The 20425-nt window shown below is 34.1% G+C and overlaps 1 protein-coding gene across 6 annotated transcripts in view; it reads left to right on the top strand.

Moving 5' to 3' along the window:
- The window catches only part of RAVER2 (ribonucleoprotein, PTB binding 2), a 72691-nt gene that overhangs the window by 37296 nt on the left and 14970 nt on the right, over positions 1-20425 (top strand). For 4 of the 6 annotated variants that reach the window (XM_045547837.1, XM_045547836.1, XM_045547835.1 and 1 more), the window contains exons 5-10: positions 2667-2793; positions 14545-14630; positions 16262-16366; positions 16525-16636; positions 18849-19108; positions 20267-20378. In XM_045547837.1, the coding sequence (XP_045403793.1) occupies positions 2667-2793; positions 14545-14630; positions 16262-16366; positions 16525-16636; positions 18849-19108; positions 20267-20378 (802 nt within the window). The remainder of the gene's footprint in view (positions 1-2666; positions 2794-14544; positions 14631-16261; positions 16367-16524; positions 16637-18848; positions 19109-20266; positions 20379-20425) is intronic. The other 2 variants (XM_045547839.1, XM_045547840.1) reach the window with 1 other exon arrangement.

Below are 20425 nucleotides of genomic sequence, written 5' to 3'. Positions count from 1 at the left end.
TTTACCCTCCTGGCAATGGTCCCTAACTTAGTAACAGCTCTCGGTTTGCCAGTACCTCTGTCTTCCCACTGAACTCATTCTCACCTCCGTCCGCTTCCTCCCTCCTACCCTACCTACTCCCATATTGGTGTCTATGTTTTTACTTTAGGATTGCCTTGATTTTTTTGTTGTTGTTTTTATGATTGTGGCTTTGTGTGTAAGATGAAAATTACAATATTATATACCTTAATTTCCACATATCATGTAATAACATCTTGCATTTATTTCTTTTTTCACTGGAATACTTCCTCGTAGGACATTTTGAAAGAGGATATTCATGTGATAAAAACTTTCAAGAACTTGTATAGTTGGGAATATTTTTATTTCTTTTTATATTTAAATAATAGATTAGATGAATCTCTATATCTAGGTTGAGAGTTCTTTTCCTGTAACACTTTGAAAATATGAATTCATTGTCTTCTTGAATCCAGTGTTGATGCTTTGAGATAGAAGATGATATTAAGCTGTTTCTTTTTACTTTGGAGTATTTCTTTTTCCTTCCTTCCGTCTCACTGGAAGCTTTTAGCGGTTTTTCCTTGGCTTTGATGTTTTTAAATTTCATGCCAAAAAATGTGCCTAGGTGTGTTTTTTGTTTAGTCATTATATTTGGGAAACTGTGAATCCTTTCATTCTGTGGTCTTTAATTTTTCTTTAATAATGGGAAATTTCTAAGGCCTTATTTCTTCAAAGATTTCCTTCTTATTTTCATCTCCTTCAGGGACTCCTATTATATAGGTGTTAATCCTTTTCATAGCTTTGCTTTTTCTTGTTTGTTAGAATTTTCTGTTTCCTTAACCCGATCTTTCAGATTGCTATTTTGGTTTTTAGTCACATACATCCTTCTATTTAACCTCTCTGTTAAAGCATAGGACACAGGTTAAGAATAATGCTTTGAGTTTCTTCAGTTTCCTCATCTATAGAGTGGGGATAATAACACCTACCTTTATAAAATTGTTTTTTGAGGATTAAGTGATCTAATCCATATAAAGTACTTAGAACAAAACCAAGTCTATATAGTAAGTGAGAGCTGCTATTGTAATACTTTTTCTCAACATTTATGTCTTTCATACTCGATATTTCTCATTGGTTATTCTTTATAACTGCTTGTTTTTATTTCATATTACCTATAAAAATCCATTTTCTTTTTTAGACTGTCTATTATGTTTGACATTCTTATTGTTTCCTATCCATTAATTCTGCTTTCTCTCTTATAGGTGGTTCCATTTGTTACCATTATTTTTTAGTGACTGCATTCTCCAGATGCCTAGCTATTTTTTTTTTTTAATGAATACATATTTCCCTGGGAGGAATGTCAGCTTCCTTATACGTCACCATTTAGAGGCCGGGGGAAAGGAGGTAATCAGGAGAGAGCTAAAGCCTGGTCCTAGCTAGGGTTTAGGGAAGGCTGGCAAAGACTTCAGGTGAGAGAAGCTCTGCCTTCACCATCCAGGCTTGACCACAGTCCTTTTCCCACCCCAGCCCTGCACCTTAGAGACCTTCTCTTCACCTCCACACCCAACCCTGCTCTTTTCCAAATTCTGCCTTCTTCAGTTGTAACCCTGCTCAGCTGGCGCTGAAGGGAGGAACTGAGACGGTTGGGGCAGATAGGAAGGAGATTTTCAGTGACCAGCTGGTCTGCCTGCACCCAGTGTTATCTGGCCCCCATTACCTCTGGGCTTATGTGCCACCCTGCTGTTAAGGTCCTGTGGCTGTCACTGGGCTGATGCTGCTGTTTTCCTGCCTTGCTGTGCGGGCCAGGAAAGCCATGCTCGCACGAAGGCAGGGTGGAGGGAGCAAAGTAGCTAGACAACTCAAAAGCTCTTCCCCAGATTATCCTGTGTGTGGATTCAGGCTCTCTCATGCTCTCTGCCGGTGTTTACCTTCATACCTTGTCTCCCCTGGGGTTTTCACAGGTTTTGTGGTAGTTGCTCAGATCCATGATCCTCCCCATCTCAGAATCTAGATGGGGAGAGGGATCCAGTTGTTTTTGTCCATTCTCCATTTTCTCGTGGCTAGAAGTTTATAGTTTTCCTTTTCTATTATTATTTTAATATCCTCACCTCTCAGGCTGTTTGTTAAAGCTGAAAACAATTTTGTATTTTTAGGAAGCTACTCGATTACATATTTGTAAGGACAGTTCAGTTTAGTCTCATAGTAGAGGATTAAATTAATGAAATAAAGACCTTTATTATAAGAAAACTTTGAATTGTAAGGCAACCCACATTATTAAACTTCAGATCAACATTATAATAAGGCTGTTCTGTAGTATCAGTGTGTTCATCTTATGTCAACATGTTATCTCCCTGTTAATAACTTCAGATTCCCTTGTCATCTTTCTATTTTAGTTTAATGAAGAGATTATTGTACTAAATTGTGAGTCCTCTTGAAGCCAGTTAGTATTTAACTAAGATATTCTATGAGGATTTCATGTCACGTATATGGTAGAACATCTAACACTGTAATTAAGAACTGTGGTAGAAAGTATATAAAAATATACAAATCAAATTGCTTATGTCATAAAATAGATCTTAATCGGATAAATGAGAATTTCTGGAAGAAAGCCTTTAAAATGACATCTTTTGCACTTATGCTTGTTCTGACGTTTCTTACTTCTGTATTCATTAAAGATGCACAGTAATCAAAAGGGCTTACTTCCGGAGCCAAATCCAGTACAAATTATGAAAAGTTTAAACAACCCTGCCATGTTACAAGTTCTTCTACAACCCCAGCTATGTGGGCGAGCTGTTAAACCAGGTAAGCACCTCACGTTCACTAATTAAATATAGAATGTTGGCATGAACTTAATTGTGCTGCCTTACATGTGAAATGTGAAAAAATACATGTACTTGTGAAAAAACACATTTAAATTAGTCTAAAAATATTTAATTTTTCTAGGACCTGCTAATGAATTTTAATCAATAATCTGAGGTGTTAATGTATTTTGACTATTTTTGGTAGGTACAACCTGTGAATGTGTTTGTTTTGTTTTTTATTATTAATAAATGTTAAATATTAAACCTTCAGTTTAGCTCTTGGTTGACATGAATTTACAGACCAGGTAATAATTAACACACTTCATTGTTGTAGCCTATATTTTTAGCAGAATTATTTTGTTGACAGTGCTAAATGTTGTTTCTTCTTTGTTCTTCCCTTTTTTCTTTTGTAGAATTGTTTCACTTTGTAGCCAATAACAAAAGCATTATTATTTTCTAAGTATTATGCAAATCTTTATAGTATCAGTATACATTAAATATCTACCTATTTAGTATTCTTTCTCTAGTAAGAGGTTACCTTCTGAAATATGCAACTTCATGTGCACAGAAATGTCTGTTTTAGCGTTGGGAGGAAGTGAATGCCTATACTGTAGTCCCATCTTATCCATGATTTTGCTTTCCACAGTTTCTATTAGCTATGGTTTGAAAATATTAAACGGAAAATTACAGAAATAAACAGTTCATAAATTTTAAGTTGCACACCATTCTGAACAGCATGATGTAATCTCATGCTGTCCCACTCTGTCTTCCGTGGGCTGTGAATCATCCCTTTGTCCAGAATATCTACTCTGTATGTGTTAGTTACGCATTAGTCACTTTATCAGATCAACTGTTATCAGATCAACTGTTGTGGTATCACAGTGCTTATTTACAAGTAACCTTTATTTTTTTAAAATGATGGCCCCAGAGCATAAGAGGAGTGATGCAGGCCATTTGGATATATCAAAGAGATGCTGAAAAATGCTTCCTTTAGTGAAAAGATAAAAGTTCTTATTTAATAAGGAAAGAAAAAAATTGTATGCTAAAGTTACTAAGATCTACAATAAGAATGAATTTTCTATCCATAAAATTGTGAAGAAAGAAAAAGAAATTCATACGTAGTGTATATAAGATTCAGTACTATCCACAGTTTCAGGCATCCACTGAGGGTCTTGGAACATATCCTCCACTTATGATAAGGGGTCTACTACATTCAACACTAAAGCTTAGAGTGAATATGTTTAGAGCAAATGTATTAAATATAATCATTCTGTTTCAGTCCCTACTGATTTAACACCAGCCTGTGTACTGAAATATATTTTTTGGTGTATTGCAGTTTAATTCTGGCACTAACTACCTAGAACTAGCACAGATCCCACAACAGTGCAGTCCTCCACATGACTCCCCCACGTTAGACCCCAGCCACAAGTTCAGGGGGGTCTCCAGGCCACTTGCACTTCTGACCAACTGGCTACAAATTTGGGAGTTCCCACAACCCCCTCACATTCAATAACTCGCTAGAATGACTCACAGAAATCAGGAAAGTACTATACTTATGAGTACAGTTTTATATAATAAAGGATATAACTCAGGCACAGCCAAATGAAGAGACACTTAGTTAGGGCAAGATCTTGGAGGGTCCTGAATGCAGCGCCTCTTTGCCTTCTCGCCATCAAATCAGAACATGTCACCCACCTAGCACGTTAGTGTGTTTTCCAACCAGGAATCTCTACTGAACTTTGAGTCCAGAATTTTTACTGGGGTTTCACTATGTGGGTGTGATTGATTGGCCCTAGGATTGAACTCAGTCTCCAGTCCCCTTCCACTCCCTGGAAATTAGGAGGTCAGGCTGATGTCACCTGGTGCAAAGCCCCAACTCTCTAATCATATGGTTGGTCTTTTGGCAGGGTTAGCCCCCATCCTGAAGCTGTCTGTAGGCCCACCATGAGTCACCTCATAAGCATAACAGAGACACTCCTATAACTCTGGAAATTCCAAGCATTTAGAGACTCCCTCCTAGGAACCAGGGACAAAGGCCAGTAAAATTCTTTACTATACAATAATATTCATATTAAGTACTTCATATAATCATCAGTTATTAATATTTGCATATAAGAAGCAGTTTTAGAGATTTTCTGACTTGGACTGTTGTGCAATCAGATATCTCTTTTGCAGTTTTAATGGTACAGAGTTATCCATTTTTTGTCTTGACCACACAAAGGATTAAAAGCTCATTATTTCCCAAGGCAACCTATTTCCTGGTTTGATAATTTTAATTACTAGAACATTCTTATATTAGGTGGTAATCCTTGTAATTTTTAGCCACTTACTCAAGTTCTGCCTCTGAAGAAATACAGAATAAATCTATTCCTTCTTGTAAAAGAAAAGCGTTGTAATATTTGAAGACAAGTACCATGAAGCCTCAGTCATATTTTGTTTTCCCTGTATTCTATTCCCTAGACCAGTTATCCTTTTTTTTGACTATACAACCTTATTAGTAAAATAAATTTTGAGCAGAGCCCCAATATATATCATATATGTATCAATTATACAGCATTAAGTAAATGAATGTCAATCCATATATTATGAAATAAGCTCCGTGTTGCCCTTTTTTAAGATGAAAATAAAAATAATATGAATTGCATTTTTTTCTACAACTCTCTTTTATACCTCCTATATCTCTTTGGATACTACAGTCCTATATTTCACTTTCCATGACATGTCAAAAGAGTTGTATGTTAACTCCCACACAGGTTGTTCTCTTGTGGATATAGTCTAGGTTTTCTGGTTGTCCTAAAATACAGTGTGCACAGACACAAACATGTCCTGTAGATTGGTTCTGATCAACACAGAATGCAGTAGGATTTCCTTCCTATTATCATTATTTTTCACTTAATGCAGTCTAAGATTGTGTTAGTATTTAAAGAAGTATACCACAGTCTTGGGTCTTAGAGAAAGTATTGTCTACACCTTTGGACTCAGCTGTCTTCAATAATTCCTCCCCAGTATTATTTTTGTCTCTTCTTTTCATTGAAGACTAAATATTCTCCACTCTGCTTTTCTACTCAGATTTATGTATGGCCTATGGGAGTTGGCTTCTTTGTGCTTAGGGCTACTTTCTAAATTTTAAGTGAGATGTGTTTCAATATTACACTGATACAAAAATTATTTCACTAAGCATAGCCTTTTCTTTGTGTAGGTGGCAAGCGCAGAGGATTAAATCCCTGCCTCACTTGAGCATATGCAAAGCTGGAGAATGTGTGGAAGTTTCTTCATGCTGAGGAAAGACAAAGTGTCTTGTTAATCAATAAATTCCATTGTTTTCCCTTTATTATATCCTAACCCTTACTATATCCTGAAGTCCTCGTAGAGGCCTTCTCTGAGCAAACTAAATTAATGATAAAGAATTGTAATTCTTTATACCCCGGCCCTCTTTCTTTTTCATTGTATCATTTTTCAAATAACTGACATATATTATAAGTTTACTTGTTTATTGCCTGTTTCTCCAAGTAGAAAGGAAACTCCTCTAGCTAGGCAGGTATTTTTGTCTTGTTCATCACAAGCAGCCAGAACAGAACTGCTATTTATAGTTAAAGGCACTCTAATATTGGTTTACTGATTAAATTCCTTCCTTTACATCTCTGTCCTACAACTTATGTATACCTTGTTATTCACATATGGTCGAGTCTATAAATTGCTAACTCCTTTTTTTGTCTGCCTTCTTTTCTGTCTAAACTATTCTGCACACTGCCATCAGATTGATTTCCCTCCTAGATCCAATTTGATTATGTTACTCCAACCAAGCTGATCTTTTCTCCTCAATCCAGACCTTTTAATTACCTTGAAAAATAAAGTATAATGGGTATATTCTAGACTTCTTTTTTATGTGTATCTGTTACAAATTTAACTATTATACAATCACTTATAATCTGAACGGTATTTTTTAAACAGCTTTATTGAGGTATAATTAATGAGCATTAAATTGCACATATCTGAAGTCCACAACCTTATACATTTTGATGTATATATTCACCCACGAAGCATCACCATAATTGAATAACAAACATATATAAAAGCCGCAAAAGTTTCCTTTTGCTACTTTGTAATCCATCCCCCTAACCTGTCCTCAGGAAAACACTAATGTGCTGTCACTATAGTTTGTATTTTCTAGAAATTTGTGTAAAAGGAATCATGCAGTGTGTACTATTTGGCTTCTTTCACTGAGCTTACTATTTTGAGATTCATTCATGTTGCGTGTATTAATAGCTTTTTCCTTTTTATTCTGAGTAGTAAGCCATTCCATAATTTGCTTAATCATTGATTTGTTGATAAACATTTAGGTTATTTTCAGTTTGGGCCCATTACACACAAAATTGGTATGGATGTTTGTATACTAGTCTTTATGTAGACTTATGCTTTTATTTCACTTGGGCAGCTAATTAGTTGTGGAATGGCCGGGTCATATGGCAGATACATGTTTAAGTTGTAAGAAACTGCCCAGCTGCTTTCCAGTGTGCTTGAGCCATTTTATATTCTCACCTTCAGAGTCTAGCAGCTCCAGTTTGCTCAGTATCCCCACAAACACTTGGTATGCTGGTTTTTTTTATTAATAATTTTAGCCTTTCTATTGGGTATATAGTGCTATCTTATTGTGGTTTTAATTTGAATATTTCTTTTGACTAATGATTTTGAGCATCTTTTAATGTGCAGTTTGCCATCTTTGTATCATCTTTGGTGACTTGTCTTTTCAAATATTTTGTACATTTTAAAATTGAGTTGTTTGTATTATTAAGTTGTAAGAGTTCTTTATTTGATATACAAGTTCTCTGTTGGATATATGGTTTGCAAATATTTTCTCCCACTCTGTAGGTTGTCCTTTTATTTTGTTAACAGTATCTTTTGAAGAGCAATTTTTTTTTTTTTTTGAGACAGGGTCTTGCTCTGTCGCCTGGGCTGGAGTGCAGTGGCATCAGCATAGCTCACTGCAACCTCAGACTCCAGGGCTTGAGCGATCCTCCTGCCTCAGCCTCCCAAGTCACTGAGACTACAGGCACATGCCACCATGCCTGGCTAATTTTTCTATTTTTTTGTAGAGACGGGGTCTTGCTCTTGCTCAGGCTGGTCTTGAACTCCTGGTCTCAAGTGATCCTCCCGCCTCAGCTTCTCAAAGTGCTAGGATTATGAGTATGAGGCATTGCACTCAGCCAAAGAGCAAAAATTTTTATTTTGACAAAGTTCAATTTATTATTTTTTTTCTTTTATAATTTATACTTCTTGTGTGACATTTAAGAAATCTTTGCCAAATTTAAGGTCACTAAGATTTTCTCAGATGTTGTCTTCAAGAAGCTTTATAATTTTATTCCCTATATTTAGATTTGTGATTCATTTTGAGTTAATACTTGTTTCTGGTGTGAAGTAGGAAGAAGTCCAGGTTCATTTTTTTTTTTTTTTTAACATATAGTTCTATAGTTGTTCCAGCATCATTTGTTTAAAAAGATTTTCTTTTTCCAGTGAATTTTTTGACACCTTTGTTAAAAATCAGCTCACCATATATGTATGGGTCTGTATCTGAAATCTGTTCTTTTCATTGATCTAAATATGTCTTTATACCAGTGCTGTCTTTATGTAAAAATATGTTTGATAAATGCAACTATATAATAAAGTTCTGAAATCAGTTAGTATAAATTCTACAACTTTATTCTTTTTCAAAGTTGTTTTGGCTAGTCTAGGTCATTTACATATGAATTTTAGAATCAGCTTGTGAATTTCTGTGAACAGTGTCTGCTGGGATTTTTATTGGGGTTGTGTTGAATCTATATACTAATTTGAGTAGGATTGACAATAATTCTAACGCTTCTGATTCATAAATATAACTTTCCATTTGTTTAGACATTCTTTAACTTCTCTCAGCGATGTTTTGTAGTTTCCAGGGTGCAAATCTTATACATCCTCTGTCAGATTTATCTATAGTATTTCATATTTCTTGATGTTATTTTAAATTGCATTGCTTTTAATTTCAATGTACTCTTGCTTGTTGCTAGTACATAGAAGTAGAATTGATTATATATATTTATCTTATATCTTGCAACCTTGCTAAACTCACTTATTTCTAGTAGATTTTTGTTAGGATTTCCTATATAGATAATCATGTCATCTACAAATAAAAATAATTTTACTTCTTCCTTTCCAACATTTATGCCTTTTATTTCTTTCCTTCGTTTTTTTACAATAGATAGATACTCTAGTGTAGTTGTGCATAGAACTGGTCAGAGTAGATGTCCTTGCCTTGTTCTTGGTCTCATGGAAAAAACATTCATTCTTCTGCTATTAAGCATTAGCTATACTTTTTTCATAGATTTCTTTTATCAAGTTGGGGAATTTACCTTCTGTTCCTACATTGTTGTTAAGTTTTATCATGATGATTGCTGGAATTTGTTGAATGCTTTTCTCTTGTCTATTCTCTCTATTGAGATGATCATATGTTTTTTTTTGTTTGGCTGTTAATGTGATGCATTACATTGATGATTTTTGTTTGTTTGTTTGTTTTGAGACAGGATCTCATTTGTTGCCCAAGCTAGAGTGCAGTGGCATGATCATAGCTCACTAACACCTCCATTGCCTGGGCTCAGGTGATCCTCTTGCCTCAGCCTCCCTAGTAGCTGGGACTACAGGCGCATGCTACTGCTGCTCACCTAATTTTTTTTATTTTTTGTAGAGACAGGGTCTTGCTGTGTTGCTTAGGCTGGTCTTAAACTCCTGGCCTCAAGCAATCCTCTTGCCTCGGCTTCCCAAGGTGCTAGAATCATAGGCATGAACCACCGTGCCCGGCCTACCTTGATGATTTTTGAATGTTATACCAACCTTTTTTTTCCTAAGGTAAATCGTTCTTAGTCATGATATATTATAATCCTTTTTATGTATTGTTGGATTTGTTGTGATTTAGTTTAGAATTTTTTCATCTGTGTTTATGAAGCATATTGGTCTATAGTCTCCCTTTCCTTATATTTTCTAATTTTGTCATGAAGATAATGCTGACCTCATAGAATGATTTGGGAAATATTTCCTCTCTTCAGTCATGTGAGAATTTGTGTTCAGTACTTTTTTTTTTTTTTTTCTTTGAGACAGAGTCTCACTCTGTTTCCCTGAGTAGAGTGTCACGGCATCAGCCTAGCTCACAGCAACCTCAAACTCCTGGGCTCAAGCAATCCTCCTGCCTCAGCCTCCCGAGTTGCTGGCACTACAGGTGCACGCCACCACACCAGGCTAATTTTTTTCTATTTTTAGTAGAGATGGGATCTTACTCTCAGGCTGGTCTCGAACTCCTGAGCTCAAGTGATCCTGCCGCCTCGGCCTCCCAGAGTGCTAGGATTACAGGTGTGAGCCACCATGCCTGGTCTGTGTTCAGTGCTATTATTTCTTCCTTATATATTTGGTACAATTTACTAGTGAAGTCATCTGTGTCTTGAATTTTTTAAGGAAGATTTCTAACTATAAATTCAATTTCAATATATAAGAGCTATTTCAGTATATCTTTCTTCTTGAGCAAGCTTTGGTAGTTTGTCTTTCAAGGAAATTATCTACTTTGTGTAAGTGTTATCAAATTTATTGGAATGGCATTGTTCATAGTATTCCTTTGTGTCTTCTCTCTTTTTTCCTGAAGTCTGGCTAAAGGTTTATCAATATTACTGACTTTTTCAAAAAGCCAGCTTTTGATTTCATTGGCTTTCTCTGGTTGTTTTCTGTTTTCTATTTCATTGTCTTCTGCTTTAATTTTTATTTTCTGTTTTCTTCTGCTTATTTTGGGCATAATTTGTTCTCCTTTTTCTGGTTTCTTAAAGTAAAACGAGATTATTTACTTGAGACCTTTCTTTTTTTGTGTTTCGGACTACCAGTTTCCCTCTAACCACTGTATCTCACAAATCTTGATATGTTAATTATAATTTTTGTTCATTTCAAGATACTTTCTTGTTTCCGTTTTGGTTTCTTCTTTGATCCTTGGGTTATTTATGTTACTTAAGTTCGAAATTTTGGAGATTTTTCAGATTTTTTTTTTTTTTGTTATAGATAACTAATTTACTTGTAGTCAGAGAACGTACTTCGTATGATTTAAATTTATAAATTTGAATTTAAACTTGTTTCATGGCCCAGAATATGGACTATATTGGTAAATATTCCATGTGTGCTTGGAAAAAATGTGCATTCTGCTATAGTTGGGTAAATGTCATTAGATCCAAGTGGTGGATAGCACTGTTCAGGTCTTTTATATCCTTACTAATTTTCTGTCAACTTACTCTATTAATTACTGAGGGGAGGTATGGGGCACAATGGTAGTCTAAGCCAAGAGCTAAGGTTAAGGGCAGGTAGATGTGAGGCTGTGTACATTTCCAGATTGTTTTTCTCTGGTGGGGTTTGTTTGTTTTGTTTTTGTTGTTGTTATAAACTGGGAGTTAATTGTGTTTAGTAAAAGCTGTGAAGAAAAATATATTTCACTGTTGTACAACAAACTACAGTGACTATCTGAAAAACGGGGGTTGTTGAAATTTCTAGTCATAATTATGGATTTGTCTACTCATTTAATTCTGTAAATTTTTGCTTTATATATTTTGAAGCCTTATTATTTAGTGCACAAACATTTAAGATTGTTGCATCCTCTTGGTGAGCTGGCCCGCTTATGGTAATAAAATCACAATTGTTATCCTTGGTAATATTTTTTGCTTGGGAATTTGTTTATATTAATTTAGCCAGCAGTTTTTAAAAATTAGTATTAGCATATCTGTCTATATCTAAATATCAATAAATGTGTATATTTAATAAAATATCTTTTAAGTTGCCAAGTAGGTTTATATTTTATCTTGGAAAATCCTTTTCTCATATTTGCAGTGTTACCACTGGCTGCTTCATTAATAATTTAACACCTTAGATTAATGTAGTTTTAAAAGTGCTTTGGTATCTGTTATTTGTAGTTCCCATAATAATTTTTCAAGGAAGGATATTTTCAGTTAGCTTTCATAGATGACACATCTAGGGCTTTGCAATTTAGATGTTTTGCCCCAGGTGGTTGTTAATTTGGTAAGGAGGTGATATGTCTTAAAAAACCCCATTCTTTGAACTTCAACTCCAGAATTTAGAAAGTATCGTTCTACTTGGTATTTTTTTTAATTAAAAAAATTTTAATTGACATGTAATAATGTTACGTATTTATGGGTAAAGAGTGATTTTGTTGCATGTATACAATGTGTAATGATTGAATCAGGGTAATTAGCATATCTATCACCTCAAACATTTGTCATTTCTTTGTGATAAATGATCCTTAGCTATTTGAAAATATACAATAGATTATTGTTAACTATAGTGGACCCTACAGTGCTGTAGAATGCTAGAACTCAATCCTCCTATCTAGCTATAATTTTGTATTAGTTAACCAACTTCTCCAAATCCTCTCCTCCCTACTACCCTACCCAACCTATAATAACCCCAATTCTACTCTCTACATTTATGAACTCAACTTTTTTAGCTCCTGTGTATGAGTGAGAACATGCAGTATTTATCTTTCTGTGTCTGACTTATTTCATTTGGTTTAATGTCCTCTAGGCTCATCTATGTTGCTGCAAATGACAGGATTTCCTTCTTTTTTATGGTTGAATAGTTTTCCATTTTGTGTATACATCACATTTTCTTTATCCATTCGTCTGTTGATGGACACTTAGGTTGATTCCATATCTTAACTATTACGAATAGTGCTACAAAAACATGGTACAGATATGTCTTCAATATGTGGATTTCCTTTCCTTTGGTTATATATCCAATAGTGGGATTGATGGAGCATATGGTAGCACTGTTTTTAATATTTTAAGGAACCTCCATACTGGTTTCCATAATGTCTGTACTAATTTACATTCCCACCAACAATGTATGAGAGTTCTCTTTTTTCTATATCCTGTCCAAATTTGTTATTTTTTGTCTTTTTCATGATAGCCATTCTAACTGGGGTGAGATGGTATCTCATTGTGATTTTGAATTGCATTTTCTTGTTGATTAGTGATGCTGACCAATTTTTTCCTATACTTGTTGACCATTTGCATGTTTCTTTTGAGAAATGTTTATTCACATCCTTTGCTGATTTTTAAATTGGATTATTTGTGTTTTTTGCTGTGGAGTTGTTTGAATTCGATGTATATTCTGGATATTAATCCCTTGTTGGATAAATAGTTTGCAAATATACTCTCTCATTTTAGAGGTTGTCTCATCACTCTGTTGATTGTTTGCTTTGCTGTGCAGAAGCTTTTTAGTTTGATATAATCCTGTTTGCCTAGTTTTGCTTTTATTACCTGTGCTTTTGAAGTCTGACCCATAAAATCTTCACCCAGACAAATGTCCTGAAGCATTTCCACTCTGTTTTCTTCTAGCAGTTTTATGGTTTTGGGTCTTATGTTTAAGTCCTTAATCATTCTGAGATGATTTTTGTATATGGTGTGAGATAGGAGTCTTGTTTCATTCTTCTGCATATGGATATCCAGTTTTCCCAGTACCATTTATTGAAGAGGCTGCACTCAAGTTATTTTTATAAGTCAAGTAATATTTTCTCTAATTTTCTACAGTTAATTCCCTAACATATTGCTTGCAAGGGAGTTCCTTCTATGTGCCAATTTTCTACCCAGGAATGGCTTTTTTCCACGTTGAAGTAGGTGTTAGAATTCTAAAAGGGTCCCCTTCCATATATCCTCACATTATCATAACTCTCCTTAATTTATGCATTACCTCCATTCCCACCCAGTCTGGGTACTTCCTCCTTTGCTAAAGAGAATATTGAAATCTGTTGAATTACACAGTCCTGTGGATTGATTAACTGGTACAATTCTGTACCTGAAACCAAGATGTTGTATCATTCTTGCTCTCTAAGGAAGTCCCAATGTAGACTTGGATAGATACTTAAAAATTTGGTTGCAAAAAGGATTTATTTCATTCATTTATTTATTTCACTTTTCATAGTTCAGTGTTTTCTATTTTTCTACATGTATGTTACAAAAAACTATTAGCAGGACCTTTTCTGGACACTAAATACTTTGTGTATTATACATACATAATTTTTTACATTATGAGTATTTCTAGCTACTTTATAATAATTAGATGGAATTTCTTATATATTTTTAATCTCATGGTTCTTTTTTGTTCTCTATATTATCTATTCTGAAAACATCTCTTTTGAAATGTACTCTGTTATTTGGACTATTGGACTTGATTAAGAGTGTGGTTACCATTTATTCCTGTTACCTCTGTGTACAGTTTTGTTTGTTTTTATTTTGTAAATATTTTTGCATACATATATTATCTTAATTAGATTTCACATAAGCTTTTCAAGGACAAGAGTTGTTTCTTGTTCTCCATCCCTACCCTCTGCCAAAATCCCTGAAACACCTAAGAAACCACTGTGCAAATAACATAGATTCAGTTAGTACTATACTTACTAAAAGATGCATGTGTTTTGTTTCACCAAATGCTGGAGAATATTAAGCCTAGGTCTGGCATTTTTACAATGTGGCAGAAGGTGTTGGAATTTTAAAACAATTTTCAGAGTTGAATCACAAGGAAAGGAGCCTGTCAGTTTTGACCAATGACAAGGTCAGTATATCATTGAACTTCTAATGAATTTCTTAAAAGTGTAAAGAAATATTCATTTATCCTTTTTGGAGCTTGTTTTATTTATTTGTAATTCCATATATCTCATACAGTTTTTACTTTTGTTTTCTCAAAGCAGTTCTCGGAACACCTCACAGCTTGCCGCATCTGATGAATCCATCCATCTCACCTGCGTTTTTACATTTGAATAAAGCACATCAGGTACATTGAGCACTGAAGCATCAAATATTTGGAGTGAACATTTTGCTTATTCTTGACACCTAAAATTCTCAATAAGTTAAATTGAATATTTTACTTTAAATAAAAGCCTTAGTAACAACTATGGCTACTAACTTCATAACTTAATGAGTCCATGAGATCCTATTCAGTTAATCAAAGCCACATAGTTCTATATATTAATATTTATTGATTTATATTTGTAGGGCTTTAAGAAGGGAAGCAGTATATTTTTATGGTGTATTTTTTTCTAGATAATAAATTGGTTACTCAAAATAAGGCTGCTTCTGTCATCTTAAAAAAGTATTCATAGAAAGAAAAATCAATAAATTTTAATTCTTAAAATTTAGTTACTGTTATAAAAATAATTCATATATATGAGAATAAAGCATATTTTTCTTACCTTTTTCAAGTAAGTATATGTGTTTGTGTATATAAATGTCCATAATCTTAGAGGTAAACATTACTCATTAATTTCAGGTACTATTTAATAATATAGAATCCTAATTACAAGTCAAGCCTAGTATATGATAGAAGTTTAATGTAAGTTGAATGAATGAATGTCTAGTCCTAAACTCAGCTTTTTAAGGGAAAGGCCTATCTTTTATCTTTTATCCTTCGAATCTAATGTAGAACTTGGTGGTACATTCTAGGGTCTTCATTCATTTACTCAACACATTTTTTTGAGAATCTGACGTGTACTTACTAATCATTGAGGCTATGACATTGAATAAGACATTCATAGTCTCTGTTGTTACAGAATTCCAACCTGTAGGGAAAACAAACATTAAACGATTAATTACAATAAGGTGTGAAGAGTGATGTGAAAGAGGGAGTTCAGAGTATTGATAATATTCCCTCTGTTTTAAGAGAAAGACCAAAATGCTTAATTTTGCCTTCAAGGCCTGTGCAAGCTGTCCCCTCCTGCCTCTCAGCTCATTGCACATCACTGTCACGCTACAGTGGCCTGCTTTTGATCCTCCTAAGGGACCTAGTTTTCTCCTTCTTAGGTCTTTGCTCTTGCTGTCCCTTCTGCCTGCAATACTCCCCACTCCAACACCACTAGGTTCCCCCAGACTTCACCTGGTTATTTCTGCACAGCCTTCAGATCTCAGTGCAAGAGTGAGTTCCTCAAGGAAACCGTCTATTACGATTTGTAATTATATGTTTTTATATTACACTTAATTAATGGCTCCCTTCCTCAGGGCACTATAAGGTTCATGAGGGCAGAACATATTGTTGCATTTTTCACTGTGTAGCACAGTGCATGATACATAGAAAGTGCTCAGTAGATCTTTGTTGAATGATTAAATATATAAGTAAATGAATAAATAGAACATCACTGTCATTAAAGCCAAAAAGGGGGGTGAAAGGAAGGGAGGAAGGATGAAAGAAGGAAAGAATGTAGAATTCGTCTCATGACCACATGGTCATCTCCTGCATATTATTGAAAGAATTAATTAGCTTTGCCTGAAATTGGAAAGTGAAATATTATATAGTGAGAAGCTATTGCTTTTACTCAGATCGCCTGGAGAATTGAACTTTAAAATGAATTGGGTTATATAACAGATAGCTTTTCAAAATTAAACTAACTTAATGTTTTATCATTTTCACAGAGCTCACTCATGGGTAATACTTCTAATTTATTCCTTCAGAATCTTTCTCGTGTATCACCGGCACAGCAACAATTAATGAAGTTTGAGAATATTCATACTAATAATGTAAGTATGGTATTATTTTTTGTTTTGAAATCAATTTGTTCCTTTTCTAGAATCAGGCTGTTGATAAAATTGTTTATGAATTTTTATGTGTGTTGTCTTTTTTAGGTTCCCTCTTACCGCCATGGTCAAAGGTCTTTCCTTTTTTTCTTGTTTTGTAGAAACCTGGCTTACTTGGAGAACCCCCAGCTGTGGTACTTCAAACCGCACTAGGAATAGGGTCAGTGCTTCCACTGAAAAAGGAATTGGGACATCACGGAGAAGCACATAAAAGTAAATGATGTGTATTTACTGAGAAGTCAGTAAACAGTCAAGTTTGAGATTTACAGATGGTTTACCCATATTCTACTTTTATTTACAGGAAGGTCAAATTTGAGTTTTATTTAGTCATTTAAAATTTGAAGAACCCTTTTCTGTTTTTAATATTGATAAGTTATTGATAGACTTGGTTCCATGCCAAGTTAAGACTTTCCCTGTTGGATATGCTTTAATATTTTATGCCGGTTCACAGCTGTATGAGGTAGAGACATAGATCTGTTGAAGACTGACATGCTGCCCACTGGGCTGACAGCACATTACTTATGTGTCCATTTAATGTTGCCTGTATAAGAAACTCTTAGCTTTTAGAAAAGAAATATCTAATATTTATAAATTTAAAGTTTATTTATTTATATTATCTTTAAAATGTGATCTCCAAATTAGGAGTGGAAGAAAAATAATATATGTACTATGTACTTCCAAAAAGCATGCCAGGCCGGGCGCAGTGGCTCACGCCTGTAATCCTAGCACTCTGGGAGGCCGAAGCGGGCGGATTGTTTGAGCTCAGGAGTTCGAGACCAGCCTGAGCAAGAGCGTCTCTACTAAAAACAGAAAGAAATTATATGGACAGCTAAAAATATATATAGAAAAATTAGCCAGGCATGATGGCGCATGCCTGTAGTCCCAGCTATTCGGGAGGCTGAGGCAGGAGGATTGCTTGAGCCCAGGAGTTTGAGGTTGTTGTGAGCTAGGCTGATGCCACGGCACTCTGGCCAGGGTGACAGAGTGAGACTGTCTCAACAAAAAAAAAGTGCTTACAAAAAGCATGCCAGAACAATTTTTTTTGCAGCAAAACAGGAACATGGTATTATACTAAGATTTCTTATTTGAATGTGATTTTGAAGGGCACTTTCAGTTTGAAACTTAATTGAAATTTGCTTAAAGTGATCATGCTGAGTAAAAATAGAAGTACCACCTGTAATAAAAAAAAAAAAAGTCAGTTAAATATGGGTAGCTTACTGAACCTCTTATCCATAAAACCAACTAGTCAGATATCAAATAAAGTCAGACAGTTCTGACTGTTGAAATTGACTAGGCAAAAGTTAAACCAGCGAAGAAATTTTTGTGGTATGATAGGATCTGTTCTTCCAGAAAATTAAATTTTCTAAGACTAAAAGCTTGTGTAAATGTGTATTATTTTTGTTGGATTAAATGATAAGCCATTTGCTTTAATATGTGCTGCTTTAAGAACACTGAAAATTCAAAGTGTCCATTATGTTGCTAAAAAAGATAGGAGAACCAAAGTATCCATCTCTAAATGATTAGCACTACAAGTAATTGAAGAAATGTGTTTAGTGAATTTGTAAAATGTAAATTTGACTTAGTTATCAAAATTAGCTCTTTCCATTTAATTTTGACCTCTAGATTTTTAAAAAGTGGAATGGTTCAGAATTTTCCTATTAAAACCTTTATTTCTTTCAGAACTTATTATTTCCTATAAATAAAAACAATACTTTTGTGTATTAAATTTAGTGCTTATCTATTTGCAAATATTGATTTTTTTTTTTAAACCAGTGGTATGCTGGTGTTTACCAGTCAGCTCTCTAGGTTAAAAAAAAACAAAAAACCTTGATTTGTAGTGTTTATGCATCTATGTGTGTGAATACTTCAACCATGGCTGATTTCAGGTTGCCAATATGAAAACAGTGAAATTGACAATTGGGAAGAGATATGCACAATCAGCTCTCATGAACTGATGGAAGCTGGCTAACCAAATTTATTGTTGGATTCAGTCAAACTATTAATTTTTAAGTGCCAAAGAACATTTTAAACTTGAGACTTAATTCTCTTCAAATTCGGAAGCAGGCAAATTGCAATGACTGGTCATAAAAAAATACTGATATGACTTAAATGCCAAAAAGAGCATAAACTTTGCTCTCAATTTTATCAACTTTAAAAATATGTAATTAAAACTTGGAATTAAAAAATTTAATGTTGTTATCCTGAAAGTTGTTAAAAATAAGATCATCAATATTGTAGGTTTTGTTTTTTCATAAAGGAAATTCCCAATTTATAACCTCTAATTTTACCTTTTGAGTTTAACTATTCTCTAATAGATACAAAGTTGATTTCTCTGCATTTTGTCCATAACTTAACAAAATCAAAAAGACTATTGTGAATAAGTTTTGTCTAACTAAAAGCTTTTTGCATTTATGGTTCACTACAGCATCTAATCTGATTCCAACTCAAACAACTATAACAGCTGGAATGGGCATGTTACCGTTCTTTCCAAATCAGCACCTTGCTGGGCAAGCTGGACAAGCTGGGCACAGTAATACTCAGGAGAAACAGCCAGCCACACTGGGAATGGCAGAAGGAAATTTCTCAGGGTCGCAGCCTTATCTTCAGACCTTTCCAAATCTTACTGCTGGAGGCTTGCTGGCAGGACACCACAAGCAGCAGCAAAGCCAGCCAAAAAGCACAGAGGTAAGTTCGGGGGTAAGAAAACTGTGTGTGTGCACGTATGCATGTACACAGACATGCAAACATATATATATTCCTTTTTTATTTTATCTTAAATGAAATTATTCTGATACTAGGTATTGTAATTTGTAGTTACTTTATAGATGGTATAACATATGGAGTATCATAAAGCAATCTTAAGTATTTTTAGATGTCAAAGGAAATCAATAATGTACTTAAAGCATATAAATATGCATTGCAAACTAGGTAAGTGCTATGTCAATGAAATGACTTTCATAGTTTACATTTACTTTTTCTTCAATTTCTCAAAATTGAAGAAAATATCACATTTAAAAAAAAAACTTGTTATAAATGAGCAAACAAAAAAATTCATCTTTTGATAAGTTATACTTGTTGACATTTGGGACCATCTTAATTACTTGTTAGTTTGTAAGTAAAATAATTTTACTTTGTATAAAATGAGTATTTTATGTCTATTATAAAATAAATAGGAATTCTTTATTCATATATTTACTTTTTTGAAAAGCTTGTGATATGCATGGTTTTAAAAAATATTTTAAGAATAAGATATAAACTAAGTTCAGAATTTTGTAATTTGGAAAACCTTAGCAGTATCATTAATACTTAGTTACATGATGACATTTATAAAGCAGGAACTCCAAAAGACGTTTGTATACTATTGTTCATAGCAGCATTATTCACAATAGCCAAAAGGTGGAAATAACCCGTGTCCATGGATGTCATTTGGTTGTGGCCATAAAATATAAAATAAAAACCTTAATAAAAATGTTGATAATGGTATTTCTGGAAATGAGGTATAGAATTTGTTTCTTCTTGTAAAAATGAATTCTTTCCTGGTTCAAGCGAGAAGGTTGTACAAAATGGCCTTTAGTTCTTTCAGTTCTAAAGTTCTGCGGTTCTAGAATAGTTCTAAAAAAACAAAAAAAAAATCTAACTGAAAAATTAATAGCAGGTGAAATGTGATAATTTTAGTCAACCTCCATAAGTATTTCATAAGTTTATATCATCAAAGATTAGGTTCCACAAAATTTTATCACACTAGGCTAAATTTATTGAAAAATAAATATTTCTGTGTTCTTTCTGCATTTTGATTTTCTTATATTTCTCATTAAGCACCACCTCTCTGTTTTTGGTAAATAGGCTGCCTCTAAGAATCAGACTTCACTGTTGGGAGAACCACCAAAAGAAATTCGACTCAGTAAAAATCCATACTTGAATTTGGCAAGCGTGTTGCCCAGTGTGTGCTTATCATGTAAGTGAAGGCTCAGTATTCATATGTTGAAGTTTTACTGAAAACTT

Source organism: Lemur catta, chromosome 3 (genome assembly GCF_020740605.2).
Source record: "Lemur catta isolate mLemCat1 chromosome 3, mLemCat1.pri, whole genome shotgun sequence".
Taxonomy (NCBI): Eukaryota; Metazoa; Chordata; class Mammalia; order Primates; family Lemuridae; genus Lemur; species Lemur catta.
The sequence above is the reverse complement of the archived record's forward strand: the minus strand, read 5'-3'. Positions and strand labels throughout refer to the sequence as shown.